Source organism: Conger conger, chromosome 5 (assembly GCF_963514075.1).
Source record: "Conger conger chromosome 5, fConCon1.1, whole genome shotgun sequence".
Lineage (NCBI taxonomy): Eukaryota > Metazoa > Chordata > Actinopteri > Anguilliformes > Congridae > Conger > Conger conger.
Genome location: NC_083764.1, coordinates 37,551,265 through 37,570,115, shown reverse-complemented (window position 1 = coordinate 37,570,115; position 18,851 = coordinate 37,551,265). Strand labels below are relative to the sequence as shown.

Genomic DNA, 18,851 nt, shown 5'->3' with positions numbered 1-18,851 from the left:
TCTTCAGTTTGCGCTTGAAGGTGGGGAGAGATTCTACAGTTCTGACCTCAACGGGGAGTGCATTCCACCCCATGGAGCCAGAACAGACAGTAGTCGTGAGCGTGAGGTGGAGGTTCGGAGAGGGGGAGGTGCCAAGCGGCATGTGAAGGCTGAACGAAGAGGTCTGGCAGGGGTGTAGGGTCTGATGATTTTTTGTAGGTAAGCTGGGGAAGACCCCTTAACTGCTTGGAAGGCTAGCACCAATGTTTTGAATTTGATGCGAGCCATGACAGGCAGCCAGTGGAGGGAAGTAAGCAGGGGGGTGACGTGTGAGTATTTGGGAAGGTTGAAGACCAGACGAGCTGCTGCATTCTGGATAAGTTGGAGGGGTCTGATGGCGGACGCTGGGAGGCCAGCCAAGAGGGAATTGCAGTAGTCCAGGCGGGACAGAACCATCGCTTGGACCAGGAGCTGGGTCGAGTAGGGGGTGAGAAAGGGGCGGATTCTCCGTATGTTGTATAGGAAGAACCTGCATGACCGGGTCACCGCCGCAATGTTCTCGGAGAGGGACAGTCTGCTGTCCATCACCATGCCGAGGTTCCTTGCACTGGGTGATGGCGTGAGTGTGGTATCCCCGAGGGAAATGGAGAGATCCAGATGGGGAGAGGTATTAGCAGGGATGAATATCATTTCAGTCTTGCCTGGGTTGAGCTTTAGATAGTGGTTGTCCATCCAGCTCTGGATGTCACTCAGGCAAGCAGAGATACGGGCAGAAACCTGTGTATCAGATGGTGGGAACGAGATGAAGAGTTGGGTATCATCCGCATAGCAGTGGTAGGATAGCCCATGTGCAGTGATCACAGGGCCAAGGGAACGAGTGTAAAGAGAAAAAAGAAGCGGGCATAGGACTGAGCCCTGGGGAACTCCTGTGGCAAGGGGCCGAGGTGTCGATACCGTACCAGCCCAGGCAACCTGGAAGGAGCGACCAAAAAGGTAGGATTCAATCCAGTCCAGGGCTGTGCCACTGATGCCCGTTGCTGACAGGACGGACAGGAGGATGGAGTGATCCACAGTGTCGAAGGCAGCAGAGAGATCTAGAAGAATGAGGACAGAGGAGAGGGAGGCTGCTCGTGCGGCATGGAGCGACTCACTGATGGAGAGAAGCGCGGTCTCTGTCGAGTGGCCCGATCTGAAGCCAGACTGATGGGGGTCTAGCAGGTTGTTGTTAGAAAAGAAAGAAGAAAGTTGAGTTGAAGCAGCTCGTTCTATGGCTTTAGAAAGAAAAGGAAGAAGAGATACCGGGCAGTAGTGCTGGATGATGGAGGGATCCAGGGTAGGCTTTTTTAGCAACGAAGTGATGTGGGCCCTCTTGAAGGATGCTGGAAAACAGCCGACAATACAATTGTCTTCAGGAGGTAGACCATCATAGTATACTAATATATCACTGTACATGTACCTAAAAATAGTGCATCATATTGGAGACGTAGTGATAGCGAGAGACAGGTGCGAACACTTCGCTGAAACTAAGCAAGTAATCAGTAATAGCATAGGAAGGCGGAGCTACAGAACACAATAGGAGCTGGAGATAACGTTATTAAGTTAGTTACATGCTTAAATCTAAAATACCCCAAATAAGTGACTGGTAGTTAATTAACTGTAAGTGTGTTAACATAATTAGTACTGTACAATATCTATATTAGTAGTTATTAGTAAGTATAGTGCTATACAATATTAACTAGCCAGAAAGCAGGAAGTAATGAATGCGAGACTGGGAAGGAATCGTTGAAACCCGAAAATCTCCAAAACCACCTGAATAGTGCAGCAGCAGACAGGGGAGTGACTCGGGCTCAGAAAAAATCTATATCCATAGGCTAATCCCATGATCCCAATGTGTCCGATCCCAACACCGTGTACTGTAACAGTTTTATGTTCTTGGCTATTGTCGGATGCATCTCACAAATGCTAATTCAGAAACATTTCTGTACGTGATTGAAACATAACATAGCCTATGCCATATGGTGCTTCATATGTCAGTTATCAGGGGAAAATATGACCGATTACTGAGATTATAGATTATTAATGCTGGGTGTTATATATAACATATGTATACGGTACTTTTAGGCAGGTGTGAAAAAATGCTGTAAAATAAGAATGCTTTCAAAAAGAGAAATGTTAATAGTTTATTGAATGAACAGAAGAAAACTCTAAATCAATATTTGGTGTGACCACCCTTTGCCTTCAAAAAAGAATCAGTTATTCTAGATATACTTGCACAGTTTTTAAAGGAACTTGGCAGGTGGGTTGTTCCAAACATCTTGGAGATTTAGGCTGCCTCAAATGCTTCTGTCTCTTCGTGTAATCCCAGACAGACTCGATGATGTTGAGATCAGGGCTCTGTGGGGGCCATACCATCACTTCCAGGACTCTTTGTTCTTCTTTACACTGAAGATAGTTCTTAATGACATTGGTGTATGTTTGGGGTCGTTGTCCTGCTGCAGAATAAATTTGGGGCCATCAAGTGCCTCCCTGATGGTATTGCATGATGGATAAGCATCTGCCTGTATTTCCCAGCATTGAGGAGACCATCAATTCTCACCAAATCCCCAACTCCATTTGCAGAAATGCTGCCCCAAACTTGCAAGGAACCTCCACCATGCTTCACTGTTGCCTGCAGACACTCATTCTTGTACCACTGTCTTCAGCAACTTCACCTTGGAAGCAGAGTATGGCTGTTCCTCACCCAGTTTTAACTTTCTTACACAGCCGTTTCTGTTTCAGTTAATGATTGTGTTTCAACCTACATATTAAATTGATGATCATTAGCTCCTGTTTGGTATAATTGGTTAATCACACACCTGACTATATGCCTACAAAATCCCTGACGTTGTGCAAGTGTACCTAAAAGAATTGATGCTGGTTTGAAGGCAAAGGATGGTCACACCAAATATTGATTTGATTTAGATTTTTCTTCTGTTCACTCACTTTGCATTTTGTCACACCTGCCTAAAACAGTATTTTTCACACCTAGACAGTACTGTATTTCCGGAGGCTGGTAGTGGAGTACTTTCCAGTTAATGGGACACACTCATTGTCATGACAGGCTATTTCTGACCGCTTCCAAGATGGCAGTTAGCTCAGCTGACATTAGCATTAACATTAACATTAACATTAGTGATAGCTAACTATCTTGTTAGTTACTAATAGCTAGTGATACAACTGTACAAACCTATAATTAAGTACGTGAACTTAAATAAATATATTCTTTTACACCAACTAATGTGTTACTTCCCTAGCTATCTATCTCTCGATACTTCAGGCTATAATATCATTATGTCTGACCCTGGATAAATGGGTAACATACTTTACACCACCGAAAAACAGCATCTCTGGTTAGTGTGTAGCTATTCTAGCCATCAAATGTCTATCGGTGTGTCTTGTTGGTATAGCTAGCTAGCTCTATGCTTCTATGCTTAGCTAGCTAGTCTATATTGGCTTGGTGGTAAAGTAATGTTAACATTACTAGCTAATTGTGTAAGCTAGCTCGCTAGCTATGTCACGTTAAATAGGACAATTTAGCTATATGGCAACTTCTAGCTAGCTAGTTATGTTATTAAGTCCTGTAAAGCATATACATTAAACCAACAACAGCAGACTAGTTGTCGCCCCCAAGCTTACAAAATGACAGTGCCTTAATGTAACCTTATCTCCAGATTTGCAACAGCTCAACAGCTAGCACATCCTGGCATCCTTATGATGAAGCTCCCCAAATCCTAACCATAACTGTTCGTAAATGAAAAAAAAAAACAGACCCTCAATCACAATGAAAAGAAGTCTTACTTTCTTGTTTTTATCCTTGTTTTTTTAACTTCGGGCAATGTTGCTGCGGCAAGCTGGAAAGAAAGAACTTAATATGCTCACGCAAACCTAAGTAAGTTTCACCATATGCAGTGCCATGTAATTCCAATTGAGGGAAGAAGGCTGAAACTGACGTAGGATTACATGGATGCATTTTTAAATTTGGCGGGTGGTCTTTCTTTTTTTAAGATTCTACATATCCTGGAGCACCTGTTAAGATGTGATCATGAACACTGCTACGTCCATCCATCCATCCATTATCTGAACCCGCTTATCCTGAACAGGGTCGCAGGGGGGCTGGAGCCTATCCCAGCATACATTGGGCGAAAGGCAGGAATACACCCTGGACAGGTCACCAGTCCATCGCAGGGCACACACACCATTCACTCACACACTCATACCTACTGGCAATTTAGACTCTCCAATCAGCCTAACCTGCATGTCTTTGGACTGTGGGAGGAAACCGGAGTACCCGGAGGAAACCCACGCAGACACGGGGAGAACATGCAAACTCCGCACACTGCTACGTACCAACATATTTAAATAACAAAGCCCAATGAGCTTACAAAAATGTAACTTTTGAATGCAATTCACTTATGATTATCTGCTTATATAAGTGCACATATTAAGAGTTTATAGACAAGTTTATACCGTTTAAAGCATTTTTAATCAAGAAAAAACTGGTTTAAGCAGGTGGGTTTAATGTTGCGGCTGATTGGTGTATGTAACACACTATATTTTCTGATAACAGACATCTTTGTATCAGTGGTCACTTTATCGTGTGTTCCAAACAAGCAGATATTTTGAGGATAACTTTGTCATTTTAAAAAGGGGCTGTTTTGAGAAGCTACAGCAACTGTGACTGACCTTGTGGAAATAATTGCTGCCACACACACACACACACACACCCTGTGGAATTATCTGAATGTGTTTCTCAGCCAACCAGCTTTTGGCATCTAGCATGGGTTGTCGTTAGTATCATAATATTTACATGGTCTTGGGTAGCAAGTTATAGAAAGCAAAAGCACATGCATCTCTTTCATCTCTTCTCTTTTTTTGCTTGCTTAGTGACCTAGCTAACTAGTTGGTTTAAAACAAACTATAAAAATCCACTTGCAATGGTACAAGCCAAACGGTAGCTGAAAAATCAGCCACAGAAGCACCGAGAACATCATCTTGACCTATGCACTGACAAGGCTTCCAACACAAAATGCATTAATACCTGTTACGGGTACTGTAACTATGGTGGTCTACTTCAAACAACATGTACCACTGGGCAGGCTGCTGAGGATTCAATAAAATATTCTCTTTGAATCAGCAACCAAATAGATTATTTGAAGAGGGACACAGGAGTTGATTAATTTCTAGAAATCAGTTAGGTATTTTGTTGCTATATGCACTTAAAATGTACCAATTATGTGTCTTGTTACTTTTTTAAAATGAATAAATATGTATAGTTTTGTAGTTTTTGTGAAAACAATGATAATGTACTATTAGTTTTGCTAAATTACCTAGTGCTTAGATGGCACTGTTAACTTCATTGAGAGCATGGACCTTAGTTTAGAGAAATTTGCCAAATAAATAGAGAACTGAAACTTTCATCCTCAGCCTATTGCGGTGAACTATGTGTTGTATAGTTGACATGGCAATGTGGTCAATCCCACAGAAAACCCCGATCTTCAATGATCCTGGTCTGAATTTAACACAGGCGAATGGTATTGTTTGCAATGACCATGTTCACTACTGCCGTCTCTTGGTCATCTGAAAATAGCCGTTGCCTGCCACTAGCTTGGCCAATAGGTGGCTGACTCGCCGTTCTGCAAAAAAACGAGAGAAAACAATTACTGATGATTACTGAGTCACCCATTTGTACAATAAAATAAAAATATATGGTCTGTTAATAAACTTCAACAGTACATAGGCAGCTTATCTTCTGTCAGTAACATAGCAGATACAATATATAACAGTAAATTACAATACCAGTTTCCTTGTCTGAAAGTACAGAAAATGGATGCCACTGTGAAACAATTCACATTTGGCTTAACTCTCTGTCCAGCTTCCTTCATCGTCATACCATGCACCAGCACCTGGATGAATTGTCTTCTGCTTCTGCCTCTTCCTCATTATCTCTGTGTTTGTCTTCCTGCTGTTTGGGCAGCTTTTCCTTTGTTCCATTGTTCAAAAGCACACAGATGCAAACTATGGCCCTATTTATTGATCCTGAGATTATGACTGGTGTTTGCACCTGGAGAAAGGTGTGTTACCTGAGTTACCTGGTTGTATTGACTTGAGTTAACAGTTTTGACTGCTTGTGTTTGTTGCATGAGCAGTGTGTAACCAGTGATTCATGAGGGCATTTGTTTTTAGAGATTTGGAGTAAATGTTTGACAATTTGCTGCATGTGTTATAACAAGTGAAGTGTTTTTAGTTTTGAGAGATGTGTTGATACTCTAAGCGCTGAAGTAATCATTTGGGAGTTTTTGTTAAAAGAACCGGTTTTAGTGTTAGCAATCAAGAAAAACTGTAATAATCAAAATCTGTTTATTAATACAATGTTTCCATAATTTGTGCCAGTATTGTAATTGTATACATTTACAGTACAAATGATGTTGGACAAAATGTGCCCATAAAGCACATCCAGAATCCATCCAGAATATGAATGAGAAACTCAGACAGAGAGAGATCCAGAGAGACAGGCTAATGCGTCTCAGTTAAGGTGATTAAAATGACAGACACAGTGCGATCCTCCTCTTTTCTGTCTGTCTGTCCATAATCACTTCTGTGAAAACTAAAACATAAAAAGACAGCACACAGGTAGACACTTCTTTCTTTCTTTCTTTCTTCTTTTTTTTTTTTTTTTACAATAAACCAATACAGAAAGACGTAGTTTACCTTACAAAATGTCCCTATTGGTAAATACCTTTCTACTGTAGTACTTTTATCACGAACAACACCAATGGTATAGCATTATTCCTCTTGGTGCAAACACTGAAAAGGTAGAGTATATATTTTTTAATCTGTACACGTATTGAGCATAAACAGCAGTTCTGTTTTTAGCGGTTTGTCAGCGGTTGAGAAGCATTCTTCCCATTCTTCCAGTAAATATCATTATGCCTTCATTATGTCTTTTATAGAAAGAATGTCTTTTTTTGGATTGTCCCAGCTTTCCTGTGAATGTGGATTTCTTGCCTGTTTGACAGGGAATGATAACTGCAGGCCAGTCACTAAACTCAGGGGTCCACTGTCGACCAGCACCACAAACAACTGGGTATGTCCTGTTCTTTTCTTCTGCCCCTCACAGGATTTCCACAGACCATCTTTGGTGTAATTTGTGTTCATCTGCTGCATTAAGAATGATGTGATTTTTGTCATAATGTTGACCCCCTGAAAAGAAAGGAAAAAGATAGGATACTATCATTATCTCGTTCATAACATTCAACCATTTAAAACTATGCCAATGGCAACGTAAAGCAGTTTTTGGTTGTACTTCTAAAGAAAACCACAGGGTGGTGCTATGGGTAAAATAATGGAAATTTACAGGACACAGTGAGTGACTGGTTTCAAAATAGAATTAGGTCAAAGAGAAGTACGGTGGGGTCCAAAAGTCTGTGAAACTTTTTCACCAGTGGAAATACTTCTATTTTGCATATTATGAGATTTAACAATTTCAGCGAAAAGTTGAATCTTTGAAAAATGTACATGAATTTCTTAATGTTTGGTCTCCCTTTTACTTTAATGACAACGTGCACTTGAGCTGGCGTGGACTCCACAAATTTGTGCAAAACCTGATGATTCATATTATCCCAGCATTATTTTCCAAAGAGAATCTTGTGATGTTACTGAATACTTTGCTTATTTCAGTCTTCAAGTGTCCCCATAAATATTCCATGGTATTGAGGTCAGGTGTTTGTGGTCTTCAAGTAGTTGCAAAGCTTTGAAGTAACTTTCATTTCTTTTCAATTGTTCTAAATCCTAAAACCTTCTGTTTATTTTTATCATTACATGAAAACAACCTTCCAGATTTTCAATGTGGTCTCAGACCTTTGGACCCCACTGTATATCCAATGTTACTAATGGCCACTGCAAACTAAAGTGTTGCATATAACGTAAACATATTTCACTCAGGCACAGAGACAGCTGAGGCAACTGCACAGCAAACAAACATTTAACAGCACGGCTAACAATGATGACTACATCATTTGAGAATGGAGACACTTTTATTTGAATATGGATATGATGATTTAAATTCCATGCAGTACACTACAAAAGAGTGCTTTTAAATGAGGAGAAAGTATATTCTGCTTTACTAGGAGTTTGTAGTCTATATATGGCAGTTGGCACCAAATGAGTAGCAACGCCAATTTTGCAAATGCAACATTCTACAGTACAATCTATGCAATTCATTTAGGGTTTGGGATGAAGGATATAATATTCTTACCTGGCTATTAAACCATATTATGATTCCAAATAAGATTCTAATCTTAGTGATGAAATCAAACAACAAAGAAAAAGGCTTCACAGATCTGAACTTTGAACCAGATTTTGGAAAGATGCCTGGGACATGGTTTTCGACTTCCATCACCTAAGCCTGCATTTTACATTCTCGTATAAAAGTAGCCTCGCTTTCTTCCTGCCAGTTTCCTGACACTGCCAGACTCTATGCCACAGTGCATATACACTCACCGAGCACTTTATTAGGAACATTTTTACTTTATTACACCTACTCATTCATGCAATTATCTAATCAGCCAATTCTGTGACAGCAGTGCAATGCATACAATCATGAAGAATGTCAGAATGGGGAAAAAATTTTAACTGTGGAATGATTGTTGGTGGCAGACAGGGTGGTTTGAGTTTCTCAGAAACTGCTGATCTCCTGGGATTTTCATGCACACTAGTCTCTAGAGTTTGCAAAGAATGGTGCAAAAACAAAATCCAGTGAGCAGCAGTTCTGCAGACAGAAACGCCTTGTTAATGAGAGACGTCAAGAGGAGAATGGCCAGACTTGTCAAAGCTGACAGGAAGGTGACAGTAACACAAATAACCACACATTTACAACATGGGTATGCAGAAGAGCATCTCTGAACACACAACGCATCATAAGTAGATAGGCTACAGCAGTCTAAAAAATAAGTCTAATAAATACCTGATACAGTGCTCGGTGAGTGTAGACTGTACTGGTCACACATAGGCCCATCACCCAATTAAATGACTTTGCTTTGGTGTTTCCATTTTTCATAAGAGGTACAGGACCACTTAAATAGGCTACTAGTTTCCTAAATGAGTACTGTATTTCTAGTTAATAATAATTATAATCTAATAACAATAATAATCTCTGCTATTTATTTGCATATAGTGGATTCAGCATCCAAAGAAATTGAGATACAGTAACTCTTGGATATTTTAGCTTCCAAAAGTACATGTATGTAAGGGTTATTTTTGCTATATACTTTAGGCATATGAGGTATATTTTAGATAAAAAGATTAATATTAGACAAAGGTACGGACAATCAGCTTTTATTTCATGGTATTTACGTGTATATGTTTTTATGATTTTACAGAAACTGCTGTCTTTATATTGAGACCCCCCCCTTTTCAAAAAGACCGAAAAGAGACATTAAGTTGGGGCATTGGTGTGACTGACCTTTGATCTCCAGTGCCAGGTCAGGGTTGTCACTGCAGCGGATCAGCCCATCTCCAGTGATGCTCCAGAGCTGCTTCCCCTTCTCAGGCTTAGACACGAAGCTGAGCCTGCTTCCTGCCATGGCAACACTGCCCGCTATCTCTAGGGAACAGCTCTCCAGCATCTATCACACAGGGGAAAAACATGAGCACAGTGGCCAGGATATGACCCTCACCCTAACCCTGACAGTTCCACACTGAAGATGCAATGACCCTTCCTGGTTGGGATCTTCACTGAAGCAGTCACATGACCTCATCCTGGTTCTGCTCCTAACTGAAGCTGTCACATGACCTCATCCTGGTTCTGTTCCTCACAGAAGCTGTCACATGACCCCACATTGGTTCTGCTCTTCACTGAAGCAGTCACATGACCTCATCCTGGTTCTGTTCCTCACTAAAGCCGTCACATGACCTCATCCTGGTTCTGTTCCTCACTAAAGCCATCACATGACCTCATCCTGGTTCTGGTCCTCACTAAAGCCGTCCCATGACCTCATCCTGGTTCGGTTCCTCACTGAAGCTGTCACATGACCTCATCCTGGTTCTGCTGCTCACTGAAGCGGTCATATGAGCCCATCCTGGTTCAGCTCCTTACTAAAGTGGTCACATGACCCCATCCTGATTCTGTTCCTCACTACAGCTGTCACATGACCCAACCTTCACTTCCTCACTGAAGCAGTCATATGACCCTAGCCAGAGCATGAATTGGCTGATGACTGCGTGCATTATGTGTATGGCCCTGTCTTTCTCACTGCGAAAAACAACACACAACCCACCTCCATCATTGCCATAGCGTACCTTGTTCTTGAGAAGCCCATCCTCGTAGATCCAGACATGCTCGAGTCCACCAGCCTCCTCTGTTGCCATGACACGTATCATCTGAATTTCATCCAGTGTCCCCGAGAGTGACATCAGCAAGCCTGTTGCGTTATTTCTCAGATGGAAGTACACCTTTTTCTGCAATGACCAGATATTTCACATATTCCTTTAATCTTAAATGCACTGCTAAAATTGCTACAACTGAGATAATTGCAATTTTCTACAAAAAGCCATACATAGGCTGTTTTGGGATTTTATATATATATATATATATATATATATATATATATATATATATTTTTTTTTTTTTTTTTTTTTTTTTTTAAAGCTGTATTCACAACCTAAACACAACTGTAAAGCGTGGAGTTATTTTTTCAGAAAACAAATGTTAGATATAGCAAAGCTAATACTCATGTTAGTCCAAACTGTCTGTGGTAAGAAAGCACACAAGCAAGTGATTTCTGCACAGAAATATGATATGCCAAAAGCCATAAATCATATACAGAAATTGAATATATACAGAGATGTTGGCAAGTGTCAGACATGGGTCAAATGCGTAATTGTTTCAAATTGGATTGGATTCAATTCAAATACTTGGACTGGATTGGATTCAGATACTTGAATGGCTTTACAGAGCTTGTCTGGTGTATTATTTATTTATTTATTTAATGGTTATTTGAGTAGGCACAAGGCCAAGAGGCATGATTACTGCCAGTTTACACCAGGTTCATATAGCTGATGTTCCGCATACAGAGATTATAGCTATTTCTAGTTTCCAACTCCTGTAACCTAGTTAGGCTTTTAAAAAAAGAGGAAACCTACATACTCTCAAAAAGAGCAAACATGAAATATGATAAAAATGAAATACTCTCCTTCTGGTCCCCTTGGTTGGCTAAATTTCACCAGGCAAGATCAATTGAGCACAGAGCACAGCATTTTAATTTGTATAAGACAATTACGTATTTGACCCAGAACAGAAAATTTCTTAGGGAATATATGCACATTTTGCATTTATACAATGAGGGGGGGGGGGGGGGGTCCACAGAAGGATTGTGATGCTTTTGCACTAGTTGCAAGCACCAGAAACCTGATCGAAAAGCACTCATAATGAATTGGAAATGCCTGCACTAGTAGGAAAATAATGACACAGTTTTCTGTCTGGGTAATGCATAATTAAATCTACATACAAAGCAGCGGCAAATTGCAAATTTAAAGCAAATTGGGCTTGATGCAGGACTAGTCAGACTCACAAATTGGAAATGCCGATGGCAAATAACCTGCTGCAATTAGCATGGTTTTTTTAAGACGACATATAACCTGGTGATGTACCACAGTCCTTTTAAAAGCCATGAAATAACAATGTCAGCTGTCACAGGTGCAAGTGAAAGACACTACTCACATGTTAGTATCCCTCTTTGAATTTACATTGACAGAAATGATTACTCAAAAAAACTAGAATTGCTTCAAAATAAATATGACGTTGAACGTGTCCTTAGTTATTAGTTGTCATTAGTTATATACAGTATAATACAGCCAGTAAATAACAGCAGCCAAATATTTAGACTCCAAGAATGATGTTACTTTAATAGAAAATAATGAATTTGTAATGAAGCAATGCATTGAAATACTAAGCAGAGTTCATCATAATGTACACTAAACATTCCCTACCCACTTAGGATAATGTGCACAAAACCATATATTTATTTATAGTCATGTAGTCAAATTAAGTATATGTATGGCATAGGAATGCAGTAGGATTCATACTTTGCATATACACTCAGTGATCACATTATTAGGTAGACCTGTACACCATCTTGTTAATACTTAATCAGCCAATCATGTGGCAGCAACTAAATGCATAAAATCAAAGCTGTTTTACAGACCAAATGTCAGAATGGGGAAGACATGTCATCTAATTGACTCTGACCATAGAATGATTGTTGGTGCCAGAGTAATGGAATTGAATGCAAATAACCATGCAGAAGAGCATCTCTGGTATGCAGAAGAGCACCTCTGAACACACGTGTCAAACCTCTAAGTGTATAGGCTACAGCAACAGAAAGATAAGTACAATAAATACCTAATAAAGTGCTCACTGAGTGTATATTTGATCATCACTACTTAGTATGTTATACCATACCAAAATAGCACTGGGCACTAATCACTTATCTATGAGGTCATGAGCACTTCAGAGATTAAGATTCACATAAAGATTTAGAAAAGAGCAATTATAAAATTCTTTAAAGATTAATGAACAATTGCTATATTAAGCAGGGACTTGCTCCAAATGAAATTCTAAAACATTCCAAGCTACATTTTCTGTAAAACATTTGCAGTGAAATGTTCTGCACCTTTGCAACTGTATACATAGGTAAAGATGCTTCTGTCAATATAAACACAGGTAAAGAATATTCTTCTTCAAAACAGAGATTTAAGAACACAGGACACTGCATTCTGTTCCATGACGTGTGTTTGCTACACTGCCTGGGCAGTATGAGTGGACAAACGGCCTGTAGCGTAGTGGTTAAGGTAAATGACTGGGACACGCAAGGTCGGTGGTTCTAATCCCGGTCTAGCCACAATAAGATCCGCACAGCTGTTGGGCCCTTGAGCAAGGCCCTCAACCCTGCATTGCTCCAGGGGAGGATTGTCTTCTGCTTAGTCTAATCAACTGTACGTCGCTCTGGATAAGAGCGTCTGCCAAAATGGCAATAATGTATTGTAATGTAACAAACAGAGTGGATTTTGCTGGTAGCGTGCTGTCATGTACCTGTAAGAGTGGCCGCAGGGATCCGATTCGCTGCCAGCTGCTAAATTTCCACCAATCTTCCACCTCGCTGGGATGTAGCAGGATCTGACGTCCGCGGAAGTTACACCCCTCATACAGCACCCACCTGAGAGGAACGCACACACACACACACACACACACACATGCCCTCTGTCAGTCTGGAGTGGTTTTTTAGTTCCTGGGCTCACAGCCATATTCGCTGGCCTATTCGCATCATGCCAGAAGTAGGAATCTCCCACACCCCTGAGAGGGGTGTATTGACTCTTTCACACCGATAATCACAGTTAGCACAGCCCAGATGAATCTGGCACATCAGTGGTATATTTCCAGAAGGTTCTGAGCCAAAGTGATCCAGAGACCCAGAAAATCATGTTTGTATGGGGATAGCAAGTTTATTAAAAAATAATGAATAGATTCTATGTGTAAACCAATCTGTGAATAAAGTTACAAGCGATTGTGATGGCAATCTGAACAACTGGATTTCTACAGGTAACCCTGAAGTATGATTCAACACTTTATAACCCTAAATGACTGCTTCCCCTTGGTGACTCCTGCAGGATACATTCTAGCACAGCCGTCCAACTGCTGTATGCATTTTGCTTTATTTTACTCTTGTCAAACAGCAATGTTTGAAAACAAATGAGACGTACACTAGCAGAAGAATCACTCGCAGAGCCACGTTCAGTCTGTGTAACCCTGCCCACAGCCAAATTATTTGAGTTACAATTGCCTTACTTCTAAAGGATCTGAAAGCCGACAGTTCGTGTGCCACATAGTGTGCAGGCCAATGCTTCACCAATGCAAAGCAGATGGAAAGATGAAAATAGGATTATTTTACTCACATCCCTCCGTTCACCTGCACTGACTGGATACTGCTGTCACAGCCAATCAGCTGCAGGTTCAGCACGGCTTCATTCAAAACCACCCTCTTCCCCCTGAAACTGGACTTGGAGAAGAGTATGATGGAGGGAAGAGAGAACTCCTGAGAGTAAGAGAGAGAGAGAGAAAAAAGAGAGGGAGATGAACAGATAAACCCTCTCTCACAGATATATAATTTCTCTGAGTCATAGAAATTACATTACATGTTATTTTGGTGGACTTTTATCCAAAGCGACTTATAATTGATTAGACTAAGCTGGAGACACTCCTCAATGGAGCAATGGAGGGTTAAGAAATGCAGAGTTAAGGGCCTTGCTCAAGGGCCACACGGCTGTGTGGATCTTATTGATCACATACTGCACTAGCTAGCTTTTCTCAGCCCTGATTCTGAACACTGGTTCTGCAAGCCTCTTCTGGTATTGACAGAGAGACTCAGGAGACCAGGTATCTGCCAACAGAAGTAAGGTGAGAACTATTTTATGCTTTTTACAGAAAGTAGGCAGGAGTATCTGAGAAAATGATATCACTGTATTTCTGAAAGGTGATCAATATGAAGTTACAAAGCTATGAAACACATAACTAAAACACATAAGACAAAGTGAAACACTTATCTAGATTTTTTTCCCCATCCTGATGGTTGACTTGAACATTAACTGAAGCTCCTGACCCGTATCTGCATGATTGTATGCATTGCACTGCAAGCATACGTGAATTTCTCAACAGTGTTGTTGTGAATACTCACTGACAATTAAAGTGGCTCAACACATAGTTTGTAAAACCAGAAGGCTGCAATGGTGTCATTTGGAAAGCTGATCCTGATCCAGTGCTAATCACTACGAGACTTAACACTTTCAAGGATGGCGACAGCGTTTACTTGAGACACAGGGCTAGCGGCCAAAACCCTTCTGTGTGAGCAGACTGTTTTCAGCCAGGGCTCAGTCAGCTAATTTGCATGGATGAGGCCTATATAGTCACTGCCTGCTGTGATCTGCATGAGCGAGGCCTATACAGTCAGTCACTGCCTGCTGTGATCTGCATGAGCGAGGCCTATACAGTCAGTCACTGCCTGCTGTGATCTGCATGAACGAGGCCTATACATTCAGTCACTGCCTGCAGTGATCTGCATGAGCGCACCATGACCCTCCAGAACAGAACGGACACATGCTTTTCCTCATGCCTCTAATACCGTGTTGATATGCTTTTCATAGTAAAAATTCTACCTTGACATTAGTCATTCTAAGCTGCCAATGCAAGGGGTACAATCATCTTTTCAATTTGGGGCTGCTACCCGCCATTATTGGTCAAAATAATATCACTTCAAATCAATGAAATGACATGCCTGATTCAAATCGAGTTTGTTGTTTATAAAGGTTATAGTTTGTCCTCTCCATCTTCCTTATTTGTATTTTATGTGCATGATGCCAGCTGATAAGCTCAATTCGTAAAGGTAAATGGCTGGCATTTATCCAAAGCGCAGTACAATTGATGCTTCTCATTCACCCATTCATACACACACTGCTGCCATGCAAGGCAACCAGCTCGTCAGGAGCATAGTGCAATGGAAGCCCATTCACGATATCCAACGATATTCTTTCACGGCAGTCACTCAGATTATCCAATAAAATCACTCAGGATCATGTGACCTCAGTTCAGCAATAATGTTCAATTCATTGCTATCGCAAATTTGATTAATACATGACATGAAATTAGAGTAAGTATTCTTGGCTCTGCTTCCTCCATGATGTAAAGCTGCAGATTAATGAAACAGGGCTAGGAGAGCATGTGTGTGAAAGGGGTGAGGGGTGTCTCTGTACTCACAAAGCCAGCAGTCTGCCAAGAGTCAAAAGTGGAGTCTGGGTGAATGCACCCCATGGCATTCAGGTCAGGGTAGTCTCCCTCCTCTAGGATGTACATGTCATCGGTAAACTCCACACCTTCGAACCCCAGCCAGCTGGAACACAGCAATGCAATTTTACTCTGACTGCCATTTTCACCGCCTTCATAGTATGCATCTGTACTATCTTTTCTCAAGAAGAGCAAGCAAATATGGTGAATTCTGCTATTTGAGCACCTCATTTTTCTGTGTCTTGTCCGCTACAAGGATAATGTACTGTACAAGGGCGTTGTACAGTATATTGCAGCTGTACAGCATTTTACAAGGCGTCATGCTTGAACATGTAATTATGCATAATTTACAAAATAGTCAAACTGGTATGCACAAACAGGTATGCCACCACGGAAAAGTGCTCTTTGATAGAAAATCTACTAAAAACACTAATACCAAAGCAAAGAAACTAGCGCAGGGCTTAAATATGTGGAAATAGTAGTATTAGGCATTCTTGATGAAACTTCAGATTTCCTTTTTTCATTTATAGGCTTAATGCAAACATAAACTGTTTCAACTAGCATTAGCACTGTATTGTCTTGATCCACCGTATTTCAGCATATGGCCTCGGTCTACTTAGTACTATGGTTTTGGAAATTGTAATATATTAATGTCCTTAAATTAAGTGAAATATTTCATATTATGTGTAACAGGGAAAGTGGGAGGGAAAATAGATCACTGTCCTAGAAAGGAGAATATACAGAGAGGGAGAAATCATTCCTGCTGCACTCACCTCCCCGACAGCACTTTGCAGGAACCCACAGAGAATCCCTCCGGCAGGTGGGGGGCGCTCTCTTCCAGAACATGAACATCACCCCGGAACTCAGGCTCAGAGAATAATTGCACCTGAGACAAAAGATAAATCCACTTTCAGCTCAATTTTGGCTGGACTCATCAGCTTTCACTGGCAACCTATGCAGGTTGATTACAGTACCACATAAAAGCATGCAACCTCATACATGGCCTTCACAGATAATAACAATGACATTTTTAGAATAAAAAATTGAGAAGAACGTTTCATTTAAATTAACATTTTTAAAACAACTTACCTTAAATTTGGCTGCGGCACCTAGATCATCCTGAAGGATGAAATGCATACACGGTAAGAACAAAGGTAATTTCACAGCAGATAAGCAGAATCAAAGATAACATACAATAAAAGTCATAACACTGTACGTCTAGATTTATTAAATGACCTATTGTTAAAGAAATATAACACTGTAGACCAGATTTACCGAATGGCTAAGTGTATAAGAAGTTTAACACTGTAGACCAGATTTACTGAATGGCTTAGTGTATAAGAAGTTGTAGGCCAGATTTACTTTATTACAACAAATTACACTCAAAGAGCTCAGAACCTTTACTCACTAGCTCAAGCCCACATTACGAACAGAAACATGTCACCAGGTATGGTGCCACTATGTGCACTAAGTGTCCTTGATGCATACATCATGCATTTGAATCGTTTATTACAAATTCAGTAGCCTTGTGGACTCACAACCGCAGAAAGTTAAGCATTCAATCCCCAGCTAAGAAGATTGAAAATAAATCAATCTTCACATTCTTCCTGCTGGCAATATTTTAGCATTAAATGCACAATGGGAAATTGTCCTGACTGATATCCTGGCCAGTGGGATAAGCTGTCACTGTTACGGACAGCTGGCTCAGAGACAGCTCCAAAATTAGTACATTTTTTGTTGAATATACAAAGGCTTATGGCATATTATCTTATATTTGCTTTAATATTAAAAACTAGAAAGTCAGACATTTGCTATATAGAGATACATCCTGTAGTGTCATGTGGGATGAATAGAATTCAGCAACTCAATTGCATTATGTACACATCAGAGTATATACCCATCTCCATATGAAACAGATATCAAATCAAATTGGACACAAAATGCATGGCACTCCTTACCAGGAAGACCGGCTGCAGGGAAGTGATGGTGGAGCTTTGGCCACCCCAGTCCTCTGGCCCGCTATATTGGCCTTTTTCCAGAATATATGCTTCTCCAGAAAAGCCCATCTCCTCGAAAACCACCCACCTATAAAAGAGAGTCCCCAAACAAGAGCTTGATTATGTGACATAAGTGAACTCCGCACAGTGTGACATTGTACAGTGGGGTGCAAAAATGTGGGCCTGTTACAATGTACCTGTATGTGATCAAGAAACAAACCTGAACTTTAAATGGTACAGAGTTAAACATGAGAACTTCCTACAAATTTTAAAGCAAGATTGCAATTTTTTATTCTGAAGTAACTCCATGGCTTCTAATGTATCCAATGGCCGTGGCTGTTCTGTCTGGTGTTGACAACCATGCGTTCCTCTGAACAGTTGTCCAAGGATTTCAGAATGAAGATCGTTCATTTCCCCCAAGATGGAGAAGGCTACAAAAACTCAATGTTTCAAAACAACCTATTTCCACTGTCAGAAACATTATTAGAAAATGGAAGATAAATGGAACAGTTGAAGTCAAGGCAAGGTCTGGAAGACCAAGAAAGATGTCAGATACAATGGCCCGAGACCTGAGATGAAGAACCCACATATCACTGCAAAAAGGCTGCAAAAAAGAGTAACAAACAGAGGGTGAGGGGTGTATCTGAGTGAAGATATCTGAGGTTCTCCTACAAGCCAACTTATTTTGACAGCACAGCCCATAGCCAATCTCGCAAAGAGTGGAATTAGAGGAAGGCCTTCAACCACAGACGAGACTGGCACGATCTGGATTTTATCCAAGACCATGGGATTCTCATGCCTTTAATATCTCTGTACCAGTATATTGGCTGTTAACAAAGAATCAGGAAACACAGAGACAAATTACCTAATTCTCCAGAGCGTTGAGTCATCTCTGTTTTCTGAACAGCACCTTCCCTGTACTGAGCAAAACATGTTCTTCCAAATAAAGCTAAGAGAGGTCAGTCAGTTTTATAGGACCATCCACCAAGTGCTGGCTTAGCCAAACA

At 40.7% G+C, this 18,851-nt stretch overlaps 1 protein-coding gene across 2 annotated transcripts in view; it reads right to left on the bottom strand.

Moving 5' to 3' along the window:
• Positions 1-6,361: 6,361 nt before the first annotated feature.
• Positions 6,362-18,851, bottom strand: part of LOC133128357 (uncharacterized) — a 36,610-nt gene continuing 24,120 nt past the window's right edge. For both annotated transcript variants that reach the window (XM_061241782.1, XM_061241783.1), the window contains exons 14-22: positions 17,806-17,932; positions 16,937-16,966; positions 16,621-16,733; positions 15,821-15,953; positions 13,966-14,105; positions 13,106-13,229; positions 10,315-10,473; positions 9,479-9,641; positions 6,362-7,218 (exon numbers count right to left, since the gene is read on the bottom strand). In XM_061241782.1, coding sequence (XP_061097766.1) covers positions 7,130-7,218; positions 9,479-9,641; positions 10,315-10,473; positions 13,106-13,229; positions 13,966-14,105; positions 15,821-15,953; positions 16,621-16,733; positions 16,937-16,966; positions 17,806-17,932 — 1,078 coding nt within the window. In that variant the 3' untranslated portion in view covers positions 6,362-7,129. The remainder of the gene's footprint in view (positions 7,219-9,478; positions 9,642-10,314; positions 10,474-13,105; positions 13,230-13,965; positions 14,106-15,820; positions 15,954-16,620; positions 16,734-16,936; positions 16,967-17,805; positions 17,933-18,851) is intronic.